Source organism: Orussus abietinus, unplaced genomic scaffold (assembly GCF_000612105.2).
Source record: "Orussus abietinus isolate OABI.00-Male unplaced genomic scaffold, Oabi_2.0 scaffold55, whole genome shotgun sequence".
NCBI classification, from domain to species: domain Eukaryota; kingdom Metazoa; phylum Arthropoda; class Insecta; order Hymenoptera; family Orussidae; genus Orussus; species Orussus abietinus.
In genome coordinates this window covers 631,511-651,937 of record NW_019394295.1, presented here as the reverse complement: position 1 = coordinate 651,937, position 20,427 = coordinate 631,511, and the positions used below count along the sequence as shown (strand labels likewise).

General features: G+C 41.6%; 1 protein-coding gene across 2 annotated transcripts; it reads left to right on the top strand.

Annotated features, from left to right (window-relative positions):
• The first annotated feature begins 94 nt into the window (after nucleotides 1-94).
• Nucleotides 95-19,827, top strand: LOC105694414 (1-phosphatidylinositol 4,5-bisphosphate phosphodiesterase classes I and II). Of its 2 annotated transcripts, none has more exons than XM_012415055.2 (19): nucleotides 95-706; nucleotides 1,435-1,581; nucleotides 4,179-4,453; nucleotides 5,864-5,948; nucleotides 6,860-7,277; nucleotides 7,623-7,743; nucleotides 8,208-8,403; nucleotides 8,495-8,681; nucleotides 8,983-9,141; nucleotides 9,265-9,456; nucleotides 9,656-9,865; nucleotides 9,998-10,317; nucleotides 10,512-10,832; nucleotides 11,318-11,519; nucleotides 11,604-11,719; nucleotides 12,140-12,246; nucleotides 12,315-12,630; nucleotides 13,022-13,213; nucleotides 13,339-19,827. In XM_012415055.2, exons 1-19 carry the CDS (start codon nucleotides 614-616, stop codon nucleotides 13,459-13,461), a joined length of 3,780 nt encoding a protein of 1,259 aa, XP_012270478.1. In that variant the 5' UTR covers nucleotides 95-613; the 3' UTR covers nucleotides 13,462-19,827. The 2 variants fall into 2 exon arrangements, with proteins under 2 accessions (XP_012270478.1, XP_012270477.1); XM_012415054.2 differs by having other exon boundaries at nucleotides 12,303-12,630.
• The last annotated feature ends 600 nt before the right edge of the window (nucleotides 19,828-20,427 follow it).

Sequence of the window (20,427 nt, the reverse complement as noted above, 5' to 3'; positions counted from 1 at the left end):
TGCACCGTTGAGGAGGTTACGAGAGGAGTGCGGGAGGAGCGGCTCGACTGCCGAGGACGGGTTGCATCTGGCTTGGTACCGTCTGCTGCGCTCCGCTCAGCTCTGCACGGCAAAGCTGTCGGATCTGGTGACGAGGTGGACCCTGCTTCTCCCGGCCGTTGGCTCGCATCGAAGGACCAGCTCGACTAGCCGGTATGTGTCGTCGGCGTCTACCGCGAGCATTCCGCACCGCTCGTCGGCTCGCGTCAGTCCATTGACGGCCCGGCGGCATCTTCGAGGAGAAGACGTTACGGGACGTCGGAGACGTCGAGAGCCGACATCTCGCAGGGGAGTCCTAGCGATCAGGTAAATCCTGCCCAGTCTTGTCAACGTCGTCGTCGAGGGAGTCGACCCTCCATTCGACATCCGCTCATGACAGGAGGGCCAGCGTCGTCTTAAGGAGCTTGGCGGCGGCTCGTAGCGCTGCGCAGCGCTTCGACTAGGTCATCCGGAGAGCACGATTCTTCTCTCCTGGACCTCTGGTTGGCTCGCCCACCGGCTCGTCGTAGCTGCCACCGAAGGAAGGCTTTTCTTCGATACTTCCTCCTGGTCTGGCACCTCCGAGGAACCAGAGATGGCGAGTGCAAAGGCCAATGCCGTGCAGACCAAGCCCGTCGAGGTGTCCAAGCAGCTGCAGGAAGGACAGAAGTTCGTCAAGTGGGATGAGGTGAGGCCTACGTCTTGAATTATTTTCGCGTCGTTTCCGTCGTTGGTTTACTTAACGATTTACTCAGGGATTTGTTGAGCAATCGTAAAGAAGTATCTCTCGTCTGTTTATACGCTCGAGGTCTTGTATGTAATTATTAACGTTAGCACGAGTGGTTTTAACTCTGCACTGGGTAAATGTTAGTTACTTCGGTTTATTGTTGTTTGAATGGCCTGCATATTGTACATTACATGAACCGGCAGTGTTATTCGAGCCTTAGACTCTGCCACTACATGCATTAACAGGGTTACTTTGTGTGGTATCTTTTCAACGTTTGGAACTCGTTACTCCATGGAAGTTTGTCTCTTTCTGAGATAAGGCTGGCAGTGATGACTCGTAGTTCGTAATTATCTTTATGGGCTACATGTTTTCAGTGGAGTTACAATGATTCAAATCAGCGGAACGGAACGTAACAAGCGCTGATGCATCTATCATTCTGGCATGTATTATATTACACGTCTGTTTGAATAGTGAAAGACTTCGCGTTGCCATTGAAGAGATCGTAGAAAATAAATGATTATTTAGATTTACATTGTACCACAAAGGTCTCAATTATGTTTTTATTGTCAGGTTTTTGGTACACCGATGTTTAACATTATTGCTTCCACAGTAGATTCTGAATTCGATATAAAATTGTATAATATTTTGATGCTATTAAAATTGATAAATGAAAATTGTAATCTTTTCAGGATTCCGGAGTGGCAACACCGGTAACTCTGCGGGTGGACAAGTTCGGCTTCTATCTACACTGGGTGGATCAAAACAACGAAATGGACATGCTCGACATAGCCGTAATTCGCGACGCTCGAACCGGAAAATACGCCAAAGTACCCAAGGTATTGTTTTCCTTACATTCATTTTCAAAGTTCGCGTCCAATGGAAGTTTGTTCCTTCCCTAACAATTCTTTCAACATTCGTGTGACCGAGGTTTGTAGCTTTGTCCTTTTTATGAATGCTTTTTCGTAATCCGTTCTCTTGATTATTCGATCAATAATCTATGTATTACGGTACCTTACATTACATACGTCGAATATGAATTAAAAAATCTCGCATGTGAATCCCGCAAATAGAGGAACCAAATGGCAAATCTACAGGTTTTCCCATTTAATTCTAAATTCTAAACTTCGGTCATACCGTTTCACCCGCGAATGGAGATTCACTTCTCATGGTATTGTGTATTATCTTTTTTTGGAAAAGGGTCTTTTTGAGTGCGACATGCGCGAGTGTCTAGCTCGAGACATTACAGGATGGTAAGACTACCATTATTAACCGGCAAAGGGTATATTTGCTGAATTGATGCGATCTTGGGCATTGTCCGAAGGTATCTGGGATCTCTATAATTATAGCATGCCTTTGCGTAGATGCTAATGACGCACAGAAGCACCACCACATAATAATTATTGACAAAATTATAAATAGAATATTACCCACTTTGAGCCCTATACATAGACATCTTTTTTCCGCAGTCTCGCCCGGAGAAGTACGCTCATGGCGGGGAATAACGAGGGTGAACATGGGAGGAGAAGCGTTTACCAACAGATAAAAAATTCTTTCCCATAAATCAATAGACCGCCGAGAGCTCTCTTAGTGATCCACGGCATTACCTCCCTGGGATCTGTAATTACAATGTCGTATGAATGACGCGCAGGCACAATGTACTCCCATTTTCCACTCCCATGATAGTCGCTAGAAGTTAGGACCGGAATGTCTATTCAAAGTGTCCGAGTAGTTCGCTCGATGTCCGTTTTTCCCGACGCGGGATAGGAACTTCGACGTTGTATAATGTACTTTGCCTTTCAATGTTCCCCATTGTTCGTTGTATTTATTATTACTTCTAAAGAGTACGCCGGGTTTAGCGTATTTTATTTTTCTCCGCTGGGTCAGAGGAATAATTTATGTTAAATTTGTATTAAGGTGACAGGAAAGTGGCGTCTAAGAGGTCTCGTCGGTGAAGCTTTTCTCTGAACTGGGTGCACCGAATCGTTTCAAACTTGACAATGTTAATATGGAGACTATAAGGAAGGTTTTGACACCCATGAAATTTCAATTTTTTTTTTAAATTTGCAGATATTTTTAAAAGTTTTTATAGAAAATAAAATCTTATGGGTGTTAGGACCTCATAGCCTCCATGTTCACGTTGTGATGTTTGAAACGATTCGGTACACCTAGTTCGTAGAAAAGCTTCATGAACGATTGATATTTCGGATGAGACTTTCACATCCGCTTAAAATGGTTTATATCAATTGTTTGTACAGCCTTTATGCTGGGTCATGTTTTACGGGGACGAGATCAGAGGGATTATCTTAAATTATTGTAGTAAAACACGCAGACAAACAAATCGGATTTATTATGGATAATTCGTTAGAAGAGAGAAATCCTTTTATGAAATGTTCTTTCTCGGCCAGCTCCACTGTATGCTGAATTTTTTCATCGATCGCCATGGCGACGGCTCTGACATTTACCAGCCAGAGCAGCCATAATGCTATTTTGTTATCAACGTAACGCGATTATGTTTAATTGATTTAACCCCATACTATATTGTGCAATATATCCGATCGCTAATCCCGTGCACTGACCTCGAAGAATAGTGAGAATCTAGTTTCGTCGGTTAACTTTTTATAGCAAAAAGTTAGTTGTTAATTCCCTTGAAGACCATACCGTTAAAAGTGGACCGGTAAATTAAAATAATAATTCAAATGATCCGAGTCTGAATGATACAAATATAAATTGTTGGTCATCGATCGCGGAAGATTCTCTGGACTCGCTATATACGTTCTTGTTTTGCATCATTGAATTATTAACGCGATATGGAAGGGTCATTCTATATATAACGTAAAAATATTTATAAAACTTCTCTCCAAACTGGGTGTCCCGAATCATTTGAAACTTCACCACGTGATGATGAAAGCTGTAAGGAAGAACGTGGTGCTCGTGAAATTTCATTAAAAAAAAAAGTAATTTGTAATCTTGGGTCAAATCTGGGATAAATAAAAAAATTTGTATTAAAAAGGAAATTTCAGGAGCACCTTGTTCTTCTTTAGAGCCTCCATGATCACATGCTGAAGTTTTCAACGATTGGGTGTATTCAATTTGGAGAAAAGTTTTATAAATATTTTGACGTTTTATACATATATATAGAATGACCCTTTCATATCACCTTTTTTCTAGATGTTGGAATTTCATGGACTTTTGACGTAAAAAGGGGATAATAAAAAATTAGATTGAACAGTCTTGGAATATCGTCGAGTCTTATAAATGGGGTCGGGTACTCTGTACAAGTCTGTAATAGTCCCTGCATCGTGACAATAGAACGCGTCGTGTATATATACATGAATGAGAATCTGTAAATATGAAGAGGAAGTATCTCTAGGCCCTCTCTAGACCGAGGGATCGTTGTTGGACTTGTGAATATAAATTAATTGAAACTCGGCAGGACCCCAAGCTGAGATCATGCGTCACGATGGGATCCCAAGAAGAATCCCTGGAAGAGAAAACGGTGACGATCTGCTATGGGTCCGACTTCGTCAACATGACGTTCATCAACTTCTGCACGAGCAGGGCCGAGATCGCGAGACATTGGACGGATCAGCTTCTTCAACTGGCGTACAACCTGACGCAACTAAACACCAGCACGATTATGTTCTTACAAAAGGCCCACACCAAACTCACGCTCACGGCTGACAAGTCTGGGAAAATAGCCGTCAAGAAGTGAGTAAAGTCGGCTCGTTCGAGAGACGCTGATGAGACACGTGACAAGGGAGCAGCTTTGGCCTTTATTAGTCGGGCACCTGTCTATTCATCTCGGGTTCTCTTGTGCTCGTCATTTAGTCTTACCTATGTAAAGACATCCTCGTTGGCAACGGAAATTGCCGAAGAATTATCTAAATGATGAATGGCTAAAAGAAATCCCTCGCAGCCTCTGCAATTATTTTCTCATCGTCTTTTCCGTCTTCTTGAAAATGGAGAACACTTTTATTTCATTATACTTTAATCCTCATCTCGCGATACCTCGAGTTTTGCGCACAAATGTATTTCGCTCGGAACCCTATCCGAGTTCTTTTCATTTGTATGGATATTTAATGCAAACAAAGGAAGAGCTTTCGCTTTCGTTACTTGGGCACGTGTCTATTTATCTCTCGTTATCTTTTGCTCGTAATTTTAGTCTCACCTATATAAAAATATTCTCGTTGGGAATGATCATTGCCGAAGAATGATCTAGCGCGACAAGGAAGGTAATGACTAAAAGAAATCGCTTGCAACCTCTGCAATTATTCTCTCAAGTTTTTTCAGACTTCTGCAAAATGGAGATTATTTTGTTTTAATTATACCTTAACTTTCGCGAATAATGATACATTGCAAATACTGCCTGCGGAATTAGCCTCGCATGTTTTCCTAACACAACATCATTTTGTTGATGTTCGGCGAATTAATTAACGAAAATCTGCCTGGGAATAACAGCTCGTCTTAATGGCCTACTGTGATTTTTCCGAAATAATCACTATGTAATAAATACTACTCCGATGCCATTCTAGTTATTATAAAGTTCGTTGCAATGCTGATCAGAGATGGATAGGAAGATCGTTAATTGATTTTGTAAGATTGGAGAAAAATTTATTACATCCAAGTTTAATCCGCGCTTTGTTTTTAATTCTTCCGGTTTTGTGCATTCTTTAATTATTTCCCGCTTAGTTTCATAAACTCAATTGAAATTACGTTCATCAAAGATTTATTGCCGGTAAAAATCATTATCTCACATGAAAAAAAGAAAAAAAAAAAGATTAATTAAAGCGAGTGCGGCATTGGGCATTCTTATTGTTTTTTCCTTTTTCTCTGTTCATCTCCGTGTACATAATTTACGTGAAGTTAAAAATTCTTTTGCCATTTTTTGAACACTTTTACAACTTCATAGTCATTTGTTATTTAATGTTACTTCGATTAATCGATTTAAGTTGTTTGAAAATGATTTAATGTAAAGCTTATTAATATTAGTTGCGTCAAAGTTCCGCTACTCCAGAAAAGTACGGTATACAGTCCTTGATTAACTTTGTATCAAGATTTTTGTTTACAGCGTTAGCTAGGGGGAGGACGTTATTAAGTAAACGTTGTTTCTTTTTGCAGTATAATAAAGATGTTCGCGCAAAATAAGGAAGATCGCAAGCGCGTTGAGAAAGCACTCGATATTTCAAGCCTACCGTCTGGTAAGGTGAGTTTCGTCGTTTCGTTCCTCCAAGAAGTCGTTTGCAGGAACCACCGTCGTTGGTTTCCTAGCATAATGTGAGAATTCTATGTTGCCCTAACTTTTGACTTGGCAGCGGACCAAGAGTTAAATCTCGAGTCGGAGTAGTAAAGCTTTTTTCCGCCGTTATTGTTTGAACGAGGCCTTGGCAGAATACTAAATTCGTCGCGGCACTTAATGTATTTTCTAAAGCATTCCCTAATGGCTTTGTAAATAGTTATCCGATACTCTCTACGAATGAAACTTTTGGCGAGCTTCGTAACATCGCTTGCATCCTGTTCTATTAATTACATTACACATTTCTATTAGCTGCGGTTGGAGACGTTGTACCTCACAAAGGCTTTAATACCCTCTTGATTCCATTGCTCAATTACTCTGTTCATTTCACGTATGCACACCGCAATTGGGATTACTGCCTCGTATAAAGGCCGTATCGATTTTCCTTTGTTATTTTCCTCTTCCTTATTTGTTGATTTTTTTTTGTTTTTTTTTTCTCTCGTGGGGGCTTTTGTAACTAAACGAGGTTTTTATGAGGGTCCTCGTACTCTTTCCGTTACGTGTAATTTCCTTCGTTGAGTCCTCTAAGCGCACGTGAAATAATTTCGGCTTGCACGATAAAGAGTACTCGTTGTCTGGCAGAACAGATATTACAGTGAGATTCAACGGAAAGAGGTTGGATTAAACATTTCAATCGCGTACGAGGAACGGTTACTATTATAAGCCAGTTTAGGTAGAGAGGAATGGTTTTCTTAAAATAGTTACGCTCTGGGAAATTCTGCAGCTCATAAAACGTGTGCACGAAGAAAGCTTTTTACACCCTCGGGAGGTTACGCAGCGGTTTCGGCGGAATCGTCTACAGGAGTTTGTTCTGCTTTCAGAGTGATAGCGTTGCCTTGCAGAAGTTCGAGTTCGAGGATTTTTTCAACTTCTACAAATCCTTGACCCAGCGATCGGAGGTCGAGAAGGTGTTCGAAGAGATCGTCGGCAATACCAAGCGAAGGCTGATGTCCGTGAACCAACTGGTCGAGTTTCTGAACATGACCCAGAGGGATCCTCGGCTCAATGAAATATTGTATCCATACGCGAACGCAGTCAGAGCAAAGGACCTCATTAACCAGTACGAACCTAACAAGTACAATGTCAGCAAAGGCCAGTTGAGCTTCGACGGATTTTTGAGGTATCTGATGAGCGAAGACAATCCAATCGTGGCCGTCTCGAAATTCGAATTGTCCGACGATATGGATCAGCCTCTTGCCCATTATTTCATCAATTCTAGTCATAACACGTATTTAACAGGTAATCAACTAATTTTAAGGGAAAAAGCGAGGGGCTATTCACTCGGAAGTCAGGGAAAACGATTTCCTTCGAGCCGATTGTTTTTGATTTCATATGCTAAACAACAATGCGATTCGGTAACAAGCGGCGTTCGGCCTTAAAATTGTGATAGTGATTCTCAACGATTTCCAGCTGAATTTCATATAATTTCAAGCGTTAAAATCCATGATTCCCTGAGTGAATACCCTGATTCGGAAGAAAGTCTGGAATTTAAAGACGGAATGTCCGGTCATTCTATTTAGATCGAGGCATTCTAGATCATGCATGTGAATTTACGACGATAAATGTGCATGGTTCATTTTTTAGGACACCAACTAACCGGCAAGAGCTCCGTAGAGATTTATCGTCAGTGTTTACTCGCCGGTTGCCGATGCGTCGAGCTGGATTTTTGGAACGGGAAATTCGACGAGCCCGTTATAGTACACGGGTAATGATAATTGGCAATAACCAAGTGTCTCTCGATGGCTCCATAAGGAACGATGAGTACTTTTGTTTCCGGCTAAAATTCCGCGCAAGGATCTCGTTTGCCTGGAATCGCTGTGAACTTTAATGTCTAGCTCGATAGTTGATCGTCGGGTGGTGACGTAGTATATGTTAAAGCACTAGCTTAAATTCGCTCACCCGCAATTTGTAATCCCGTTAGTACGCTCATTCCGCGTTTAATGCGACACTATTAGCGATAGCAATTACATTATGCCCCGCTGATGAGAGTGTCTCTCGATCACGTTAATTCCTTATACAAGTTTAGCTTAGGAATCGGCCGATAGAAGGTAAGTTTATCGTTTCATGGAGCCATCGGTTAATTTGTACGATTAGTGTAATGCTAAGTACCGTTAGAGCGTAAAGTATTCCGCTAGATTAGACTAATCATTCTGTACTGTAATCCGCTAGATATACGTTTGTGCCTGAAATCTGTGCTCGAGATGTGATAGAGGCGATAGCTGAGAGTGCCTTCAAAACCTCGGAATTCCCAGTGATCCTCAGTTTCGAAAACCACTGCAACCCAAGGCAGCAAGCTAAGATCGCTCAGTATTGTAGAGAGTATTTCGGTGAGATGCTATTAGACGCCCCCCTCGAGTCTCACAAGGTAATGGGCTTCGGTAAGACCGGGATCGGTTTACGAATCTCGGCCCTTTCGTCTATCTTTCGACCAGTAGACAATTACTTTCATTGCTCAGCTGGAGCCGGGCCAAGAGCTACCGCCGCCCTCGTTCCTGAAACGCAAGATCATTATCAAGAACAAGAAGAAACACCATCACCATCATAATAAGAAACACCACAAGAAGCAGCAGGCATCTATTCAGGACGCTGGAGACGGTGCCCAGGTGACGGAAGACAATGGCGTGGTCAATCAAGGAGCCGAGGGTGAGGATAGAGATGTAAAAATACCTTAATTGTGTTCGTACTTACAAAATCTGCATAATTTCCACGGTGAATATTGTATTTGCAATTCTTTTTCTTGATATGGCAGCATTTATACATGGAAATGATGTTTCAGTGTAGAACGTTATTGGCGATTATTGATCATTATCATGTCCGTATGAACAGTAACAAGTTGAAGACTAAGATATCGATTCATAGCAGAACATTATTCATAAAATACGTAGTTACGTCATGGTAATGTAAGGTATTGATTGTTGCGAATCTAGTCGCTTTGCATCCCTAGGTGAGAATGGACCACCACCAGATATCATTCCACAAAATGAAGTCGATGGACACGGTACCGATAACATCGAAGAGACGCAAATCGGAAACGACGAGGTTTCGCATGCTCCTATGCTTCAACAACGACAGGGTAGCAGAGATAGTACTCAGGAAGACGAAGGTTGGTACTGTGATATATAGGATGAGTTTATAGATGCTATTCTAGTTACCTATTGTTTTCTGTATGTGATATCTCTCCGGTGTTCAAGTCCTTCATGTTAAGTCAATAATCATGCTTCCATAGATGACGACAATGAGTCCAGTACAGAGGAGGATGAATCGAACGTGGAAGACATGAAACTACGAATGGGTGATAAAGTGCCGGCACCTGATAAGGCAGCTTCCACCGCTAAAGAAACCGAAGCGGGAGCTGAAATTTCAGCTCTCGTAAATTACGTACAACCAGTGCACTTTAATAGCTTCGAGTCCGCTGAAAGTAAGTAACGTTATGACATGAAAGTTTCCCAACACTGGAGAAGTTCAATACTTCGGACAGTCGGGGGAAAACTTGGCATCTAATGCTCGTTTTTCGTTTCCCCGAAGCTTCCGTTATTTACATAGTTGCCCGACATTTTCGATTTACGTCAATTAACTGACCCGTGTTATCACGCTGATTGCTCAATTTCGTTCCCCAGAGAAAAATCGTATGTACGAAATGTCTTCGTTCGATGAGAAACAGGCGACGACGTTGTTGAAGGAGCGACCGCTGGAGTTCGTTAACTACAACAAGCATCAGTTGTCAAGAGTGTATCCTGCGGGCACGCGATTTGATTCGAGCAATTTCATGCCTCAGGTATTTTGGAATGCTGGCTGCCAACTCGTCGCCTTGAATTATCAGACCCTTGGTAAGATTTTTTATTCCGTTTTCGGTATGGCTTTCACTACTCAAAAACACATCATTCGCTTCTTCTATATGAATAAGTCGTAGTTAATTAATTAAAATATCGTTATTAACGATTTTCCAATAATAATTGCAGATCTAGCGATGCAATTAAACGTGGGCATCTTCGAATACAACAAGCGCTGCGGTTACATATTAAAGCCGGAATTCATGAGGCGCAAAGATCGCCGTCTGGATCCGTTCGCGGAATCCACCGTTGATGGCATCATTGCCGGAACAGTTCATATTCACGTTATATCTGCTCAATTCCTGACGGATAAACGTGTGGGCACTTACGTCGAAGTGGATATGTACGGATTGCCAGCCGACACAGTGAGGAAGAAGTTTCGGACAAAGATCGTGCCGAACAATGGAATTAACCCTGTCTACGACGAGGATCCGTTCGTCTTCAAGAAGGTAACGAGAGCTCTTGTTTTCCATTTTATCCATCGGCGTTATAGACCTTTGAGATACCAATAGGAACTAATTGGACTCTTCAAATCTATTCCGCTTGAAATCGAATTGGAGTTTTGTCAACTTCTGAATATCCAACGGGCGTTTAACTTCATCTTAAATTTATCGATGCTGCATCGAGTCTTGAATTTGCGTAGGTCGTGCTACCAGAATTAGCATCTATTCGCATAGCTGCATACGAGGAATCTGGACGTTTGATCGGTCATCGAGTCTTGCCAGTAGTTGGTCTGTGTCCTGGATATAGGCACGTAGCTCTGAGAACTGAATGCGGCCAGCCTCTGCCATTGGCAAGTCTTTTCTTACACGTCATCGTCAAGGACTACGTGCCCGATGGCCTTAGCGAGCTCGCCGAGGCATTGGCAAATCCTATTAAATACCAAAGCGAATTGGAAAGGAGGGCCGAACAATTGGCAGTTTTGACTGACGATTTGGACGAGCCAAGCGAAGGCGAGAACGATGTGAGTATGCAGGATGGTTCAGAATTCCCGAGTTCCCTTTTGCCAGCGTATAATGCCTGCGAGGATTCATTGCGGTGCGATGCGCTGATGAACGGGAAATTCGGAATTTTTTATCTGCCTGTTGAATTTTGTCCGTGTCTTTTAACGTGCGACCTTAATCCCATCCCTTACGCTGTTGGTGTTCTCCTATTAACATTCTAAAGTCTCTACTAACACATTTTAGGATAAGGACAAGGATAAAGATAAAGAGAAAGATAAGGATAAGGATAAGGATAAGGATAAGGATAAGGATAAGGATAAAGATAAGGATAAGGATAAGGATAAAGATAAGGATAAGGATAAAGATAAAGATAAGGATAGAGACAAGGAAAAGGTTAGCGTTGGACCGAGCTCCTTCAAGCCCATTGTAAGTTGCTCCGTGACGTCAGTTGTACCTTCGTGTGCATGCTTGAGATCGAGTTTAAGAGAGGATATTTTTGCTGCAGGATGAGACCGTTAAAACCAAACGAATGCAATCATCCGGAGAATTACCAGGATTGATACCTACTGTGGGAAGTCCTCATGGAAGACCATCCGTGGCTGAAATTAATATCTCCGAGACCCCGGAAGGAGAAGATGGAATAACTGGCTCCTCGGTTCAGCTATTAGACAGCTCTGCGAACAAGAGCCCGGTGAATGTGAACTACAGTGAGTACGGTTCAGTTTGAAATGAGAATTTCCTGCTGTTTTGTCATACGATTTTATAACAACGTAAATACCAAATCGTTTCAGTGAACAACGACATAGTGGCCGAGTCGTTCGAAAAACTCATGGAAACCAAATTAGTCAGAGAGAAGAAGATGGAGCTGGAGAAGAAGTTGGAGTCTCTTAGAAAGAAGCAGGAGAAGGTGTTTAACATATGCTTTTAGTTCGATTAAGGGGATGTGAAAGTGGCATCCGAAAGGTCAGTCGTTCGTGAAACTTTTCTACGACAGAGGGCGTACCGACTAGTTTCAAACATTATAACGTGAACATGGAGGCTATAAGGAAGGTCCTAACACTCGTGAAATTTCATTTTATATGACATTTGAAAATATCTATAAACATATTAAAAAGAAAATTGAAATTTTATGGGTGTTAGGACCTTCCTTGTATCCTTCATATTCACATTGTCAAGTTTTAAACGATTTGGTACGCCCAGTTTGAAGAAATGGTTCAAAAACGAGACATCTTTGACGGCACTTTCATATCACCTTAAGACTGTATGAGTTGTTAATCCTAAATATAGTTCCAACAATTCTTAATGCAATTACCGTTTCTGTCGTCAGGAAAAGATCCGAGTGCAGTCCCAGAAGGGTTCCCTCGACGGGGAGAAGCACAAGACCAAGTTCTACATGGGCAATAAGCTGGTGAAAAGGCTATCTAACAAAAACATGTAAGTGATGACTTGCCGGTGAGAGAACGCTCGAGTACACCGAATCGATCTGACAGTTTTTCGCGCAGTTTCTCGAGCGAGGCCGGCCTAAGTAGTATCGCTCTGGTGGAGACGACAGAGTGCACGGAGACGGAGAATCGCGAGGGCGCCGAAGGAGCCCCCAAGGGTCTACCTAGGAGTCAGAGCGAGAGGTTGCTGGCGGTCTGCAAGGAGCACGTCCTGCAGGAACGCGAGCTCCTGGAGAAGTACCACGAGAGTGTCTTCACGACCGTCGAGAAGGTGATGAAGGCGTCTCAGTCGAATCAGCTGAAGACCCTGAGGGTCCTCCTGGAGAGAGAAACGGCAGACGTCATGCGCAAACTACAGGCAGTCAGGCACGGAGAGGTGCGTCGCTACTTGAAGAGTTTCTTTCATCGGTAGTTTTTGTTATTTAACCTTTTTCACGTCAGCCAACTAGAACTCTCGGAACTGAGCGGTGAACGAATGCTCGAGGGTACTTTGAGTACAGTATCAAGAGTACTTAGGAGAAGGACCTGTATTTTATAGCGTTTATAATATTTACACAATGGCTTTGTTCCTAGGCATTGTTGAATATGCTGCATATCAGAGTGCTTGACAAGACACATGCTTGACGCTATCAATCGCGATTGCAAGAAGTATATTTAGACGCCGAGCATGTTGAGCTTTGTCGAGAACGTCTGATGATACTGAGCGTGCTCGATACTGGATTTAATGAAGGAGGAAATTATCGGGTAAATTATTTTGTAATCTTCAGGTAAAACAATTAGCCAAAGTGCACAAGGACAAGGCGGAGCTAGACCGGATGAAACGCGAAGTGGCCAAATCGACCGTCGAGAAAGGCGTTAACGAATGCACGAGACTGACTAAGATTTACGAGAAGAAGCGAGCGGAGCTGGAGAGGCAACACGAGGAGGTCAGGCACAGGCTAGAGGAGGAAAGGACCAAGGTTTGTGTTCTTAAACATATCTCAGTATGTTCTAATTTTGTTTGAACGTTTCGTTGGATTCCCAAAACATGAGAATATCTCTTTAAGAATTGTAGCCGTTTTTAATAGCGATCGTTACCGAACAGGTGAAGCTGTCACTGCAAGCGGAGTACAGCAGCCGGTACAGCAAGTTCGAGAGCGGGGAATTCCCTCTGTCCCCGTCAGGGGGAACCAGCATTCCCGAGTCACTGAGCGGCAACACTTACTAACATCGCAGGAGGTCCTTCTTCCCGTGGTCGTTGTCATTTGCGTTCGGCAGTGATCGCAGAGCGCCCAAGCCCATCTTCGACGATCCGCCACCGCATCCGATCGAGTGAAGACTCGCTCGTTCCACGTCGATTCTACGTCCACCCGATTAACGTGGGCGTGCGAGATCAGGCAGCTTTCAAGTTTGACAAGTTATCGCGAAGATGGAGGTAAGAGTAACCCTCCTAGGGAGGCTTCTTCGGCGAGGACACACCCTGCGACCTGTGTGCGGCAAGATCGTCGAAGTACAGACCGAGGTATATCTTCATGCGAGTCCAGAATCGCCGGGAGTGACTTCCCCAAAGGTCCTGGACCCTCACATGTACATAAGACGAAGGCGGAACAAGTCACAACCTTCGTTGCGACTTGAGCAAGAGGAGTCACCACGTACATGACCACCTATACGGTCACTAAGACGTAATTCATGACCTGTATATACGTATGAAAGCACGTATTATCATCGACGAAGCACTTGTCGCGCTTTGGAGCGAACGCGGTCCTAATCGCGGACTAGTTGATGCGTCTCCGATCCATTGAACTATTCTATTCGTGGACACAAGATGCGTAACCTTAGGTTTTACTCCCCTCGCACAGTATTAGACGGGCGCGATGTGGTATCCACCCTGAAGAGGTGGATCGGCGCCCCGCGAGTCACTGCGAGGAGGGTACGCGCACCTATATTCGGAGGGTCATTCTAAATAAGTGTAACCTTTTTCAAGAGGATACTCGTATTCACCTTGTTGTTATATACATAAGACGTTATTCACTCGGCAGACTAACTGATTGATTTCGTTAACGGGTCTGCCCTGGCGAGCTCGCCTCGCCGGCGATGTCAATAGTCTCCGATCATCCCGACCATTTGGGGGGTGCGCGACGTATTAGGTTGATGCATAAGTAATGGCGCTTTCTTTACACGTAACGTAACGTAAGATAAACGCCATTACTTATGCATCAAACCAATAGAAACATCCACCCGTGGAGGAATCTCTTTGGCCTAGGTCAAACGCATTTTCGAAGGGACGATGGGGGGTTCGCGGAAGCGCGTTACAATGCGATTTCATATATTTTTGACTGAAAGTAATCCGCATATTAAAGACATTTCTTCCAGGGTCGCCTTGAGCGGGAACTCCGGGCGCCGCCATTTGCTCGTCCTTGGTCTTCAGGGTGTCCTTGAAGACGCAGACGAGGTGACGAGGACTCCCACCGCGGTCGAACGGTCCGGATAAGACCTTCACGAGCTAGGGGAGAAACTGTGTAAATATATTTTCTATAAGACGTATCGGGGAAGGGGTCCCCGGTCGACCTGGTGGACACTTTCCGCGGGATTTTTCTCCAGTCTAGGCAATAATGTACGCGGAAAACGCGCCGTAAGGTCGATCGGGATGGTATCTCGGGGGTCCAGGAGTTCCCGAAGGCTGCCCCAGAAAAATCGTGGAAAATAAAAAAGAGAGATGAATATCGACTGGGCCCGGGATGGACCCGATCGGACGACCTCTTTGAGGAAGACAATCAAAAATGTTACACAGAACACGTAAACGGTAACATTTTCCTTGTTGTTTCTAAACGTACGATATATACATATATACATGTACCTAAGAAGGGAATCTTATTACTTATAACGAATGTCTATATAGGGTAAACGTTTATGTATTGTAAAGTCCTCTCGTAAGCGGTTGCATTATTATTTATTATTGTTTACAACGATTACAGAGAGATCGGCGGGGACCAGCCTCTTTGCTCGAAGGCGGTTTCGATTTCTACACGAGGACTGGCCGACTCAGGACTCGAGTTGCGACTTCAGTGAGCCATTGTTTAAACAATTTAGTCAAATGATAATGGCATCGCGGCCATCTGGTCGTATCTTAAAACGTCCAGCTCGGTTTCTTTCCGTTTTTTTTTTCTTTCTCCGTGCGCGGTCCGCCCATTATCATTTTTCCTCCGTTCGGTCTTTTTGTTTCTTCTTTTCTTTTTCTCTTCAAGCCTTCAGGGAAGTGCCATCGGCCGACTCTGATGGAGGTCGGAAATTTCCTTCTCTTTTATCTTCCGTTCGTCCAACGACGAGTAATGTATACATATAGCGGGACGAGTTGTGATATTAATGGATCTCAAAGCAATCGTAGGATCGCGAATAAATGTCGGGGGTGGCGGGGGGGAGAGTGCACCGCGGTTTCCGGAAAAGCGAGATGAGAACGAATACGAATGATTTAAAAACGAAATCGCGAAACGAGGTATCATCGATGGCCGGTTGCGAAATCGTGTAGAGATTAATCTAGAGACTCCTGTAGAGGTACATGTCCCCTTCGCGCAGCACAGAATTTCTCAATTGTGCGGTTTTGCAATGTTTTTTTTTTTTTAATCCGAAGATCCTTTGGGCGATTATGGCCAGGGTGCACTTGTCCAGTAAATTCTGCACGGTAAAGAAAAGTGTGTGAATTTTTCTAAATAAACTCTTATTATAATCACTAATTTTTGGAGAGAGAAATGAAATATCGCGCATGGAAAGTTGGTGTATAAAATTTTGTACAACGTTATGCAGAGGCTTCGGAAAGGTCAAAGGACTTGGAGATATAATTATATATATATATTTTTTTTTCTGTAGAAATTGTCCAATTTTGGAGAATCATTGCAATACCGTAAATTGGCACGACATGTTTTTCAGCAATTTTGCAAACATTTTTGCACGTGTGCTGAAACGCTTTGAACCGTAAATTGGTACGACACGTTCTTCAGCAAATTTGCAACCTTTTGCAGACGTGCTGCAAAATCTTTTGAACCTTACATTGGCACGACATGTTCTTCAGCAATTTTGTAGCACTTTTGCAGATGTGCTGCAATGTTTTGAAGGTATTGAAGTACTGTAGGATTTTGTGCTGCGTGGGAATTTACGAATAGATCCCCCGGGAATGGCATTTAGTAGAATTCCGGTAGGTGTCATTAACATTGCCACAAAGGTACGAAACACGATAGATTGCGACTGATTACAACCGTATATTCCACTGCAATAAAATTCGTCATTTACAGCCGAAAGGGCAGATCAAGATCCATATTTCCACGCATCCGAAAGCTCGATCAATGATCCAGAGCTCGAGGAATTTGATTCGTGATTTAGTACCCTTCTTGCACCTGGAAGAAATATTCTCTTAATAATCGGGGACGATTAAACTGTTCTGATTAGCGCAAGGAAAAACTTAGTTACAAGTATACCAATAATGATGAGGAGGGAGGTTCTGTTGTTAATAGAGTAAACGAAAATATAAGCAGTTTCATATTTAGCAAATAATTTAGAATGCAATGGTGAATGTTAAATTTATCTTGCATTTCTTTTCCACGAGAAGTGGCGAGGAGAGATTGTTCTTTAGGTGAACAGGAATTAAAGGAGAAGTTGAACAAATTATTGTTTAGATTATTTCTCATTTTTAATAATCAGTTCTTGCCATTATGCTGTATACGTAATGTGATAACTTTAATATTATACATATAAAATGTGATTAAAGATATTAACGCGGAGGGTGTATTCTCGTGTACAATAGCGGTGGTTAAATCAGTATTTTGCGACTACCAAATTAAGTTAAATTTTGGGAAACGGGGAAAATGAAGGATCTTCTGGAGCAATGGTCGTTAAATATTGTTAGGTGACTTGTCGCATGCACGAGATGAGTGCCACGGTACATTTTCAATGAGTTATCTTATTAATATCATCTTTTAATCCATGTTAATCGATGTTTTCAACAGGTGATTTATTATATAAATTTGTGGCAGGTGTTTTAAATACGCTTTTAAGGACCCAAGACCAAAGAATTGGCCAAGCAGTCTCACTGTTGTCCTACCTTAAGTTATATGTGATCGTTAATCTTAATTTGTAGATATGTCGAGGTCAGGAGATCAATTTTTTTCAATTGAAAAAAAAATACTAGGAGAAATCTGCAGTTGTACTTCGCAGTTTCTGTTTTAATAATATATGTATATATTTTTTTCCCACGTACGTAAATTGAAATTATTTCAATAGAACATACAAGGGGAGCATTTTATTCCTGCGTTGTCGGACAGTTTACGTTCCTAAAAAATGTTTACATATTGGTATAATATTTTTTCCAAGGTGACGAAAAAAAAAAAAAAAAATGACCCGAAGAAAACTGCCCGTACTCCCCATCAGCGTTATTCCAGAGTGGAGATCGAATTGAAAAGTTCCTTCGCGAAAACGCGCCTGCCAAGGGTTCTTTTTTTTATCCCTTGAAAATTTGTGCGAGAAAATCCCGGAGGAATTAGCGACATTTCTTCCTTTTTTGTTTTTTTCTTTTTTTTTTCCTTTTAAATATCGTGTGTGTCAGCTGCCGAATCGACCGGAAGCTTTTGGGAATGGGAGCTTTCGCGCGGTTTGTCGGACTCGCGATTTTACGGGGAAAGGTGATCGAGAAGTGGAGCTTAAAGCCGATTTAACTGTCTCTGGTGTAAGTAGGTGTTAAACTTAAGGGAGAGTTGCATTTTTAAGTATCCGTACTGAACACTGAAGTGGGAAAGAAGACGGCGGGCCGGGTGGAGGAACGCGAGTACTTCCATATGCAGTTAGTATTAGGATGCATAAGTAATGCCGTTTTTTACACCTTACGTTACGCGTTAGAAAGGCCATTACTTATGCATCAACTTAATACCTTGGCGCGAAATTCTACCGAATTTCCAGACTTCTTTTCGGACATTATGGCCCTGGACTTCCCGGAATTTTGCATTTATCGTGGAAATTAAACGTAAATAAACGAAATTAAACGAAAGGTGTCCGTCCACCTTGCATCTCGTATAATTAAAATCACAATTTTTCGACTAAATTCTAAAATAATTCATTGAGTGGCTTTTCCCATTAAAAGCAACATTCCTAGAAGAGGGTCGGAAGCGAACGAAATTTGTTCCTTTTTTCTTTTCTTTGTTTTTTAAGTGTGCTTTGACATGCAAGTTTTTACAATTGAGTGCACCAGTCGAGGTCTTAAGATTAATAATTAGTTACCATTTATAATATTACATCGTCAGAGTGCAAAATAATTATTATTTATCTGTACTTCTTGTTTGAGATCTTTCAAGGAATTTTCTAATTTTTGATTTTTCAATTCGCTAGGAATTGCTTCTCTCGGGTGATGATTTATTTTTGGCGGATTTTCCTTTCGCCTTTTTTAATGGAGATAGGAGTTTGTATAATGCAATGGGAAGTCATTTTGTTCAGAAAAACAATAAACAAGGAAAAGCGCAGGTTGCACGCTGGATCACTTGGACTTTACGTGCGCGTTAATTGAAACGCGCGTGCATCGCTAATTACCCTTGGTAATGTTAATGTTATTGATTATCTAGTTATACATTGTGTAATGATAATTTAAGAAGCACGCACAGCGTGTCGCACACACTAGTCTTTTTTTAAGTCGCACATGTTCGTTTTTTATGCTCTAAGCTCGGGTCGAGGTGATGTCTTCCATTGAATATTTAATTGTTGATTAGGACAATTTTTAATTGTACAAATTTTCATTTTGCTTAAAACAAGGTTTAATACATCTAACGTGTATGTTAAACAAGTTTAAGTACTTGTTATTTAAAGGAATAATTTATGACAGCTTTTTGCCGAGGCGTATTAATGAGATTATTTAAAATTATTGACAATATTTATTACTTCTGGGTAAAGGCGATTTCATAGATTTTTTTTTTCTTTTTTGATAAATTGTTATATTATTAAAGATATACTTCGACATTTTTACTGTAAAACTGTTCCCGTTTATTAGAATTTTGGGAATTTTAACGAAATTGTAAATAGGATGAATTTCGTGAATTCTGACTGTCTTCGAATTTTCCTAATTAGAATGTTTAACTTGAGCAATTATTTAAAATTCTTTTAATTATTAAGATGTTCAGATAAATAATGGGGTATTCCTGGATGATTTCCGGAGTTAAGTGGACTTTAAATTGTGCACATTTTACTTATAAACAAATTTAACTATTACGATCTAATCTTCCGTCATTTTTACGATACTTTTCTTTTTTTCTCCTTCATATATATCTCGACAAATCTCTGTACAGTAAACCTCGCAGCATTTCGTGATCCGCGATGCACACGTGTTGTCATTCGCCATTTGTAAATTTTTGCATTTTGCAAAGAAGCCTCGAGATGGGTTAGAAAAATCGGAGCAAAAAAATCGAATCGAAGGAAGGTTAAATCTTTCCGGAGGAAGGCATCAATGGTATCTCGAATTTGTATAAATTAATAATTATGATTTGTCGAAATTCGAGATATCATTTCGACTTCTTCGAGAGGTCGTCGAGTTTACCCTCCACCCTCCTCGCGTCATTCGAAACTCCCCTCACTCTATANTAAATATGAATTATATATATATACACAATAAGGATACCAGATATTATATTCGCGTTGAAATATTATGTGTTGTTGCTGTTGATGTTGTTAATCTTAACGTTTAGTGACACGTAGTACCTATTGTAATCGCTGTTCGTAGATGCGTAGTAGTTCGGAGGTGCAGCCTCGATTTAGTAAGGTGTAGATATGTCGATAGACTCGATGCGACTAAAAATGAGGGGTTATGTATAATTATGTATAATTATGTATACACTGCTATTGCTGGTGATCGCTTACACCGGTTCTGGCGTGCGCACTTTTCGATACCACGAATGGGTATCATTAATCAATCTCGTCGTTTAATTAATGGATCATTATTCTTTGCCGAACTCTTAATTGTAACTGAAGCGGTAATTAATCGTTTACGATTAGAGCTAGGAGAATAGTCTCGCCCTCGATTTTTAATGATTTTTTTGTAATTATTCCTTACCCTTTCGTGCTTCGAATTCACGGTATCGTTTCACTATTAGTAACCGTTATCACAATCAGTGGCAACAATGTGGTCTTACACTCGACTTAAACAGATTTGTTATCCTTTATCAATTGT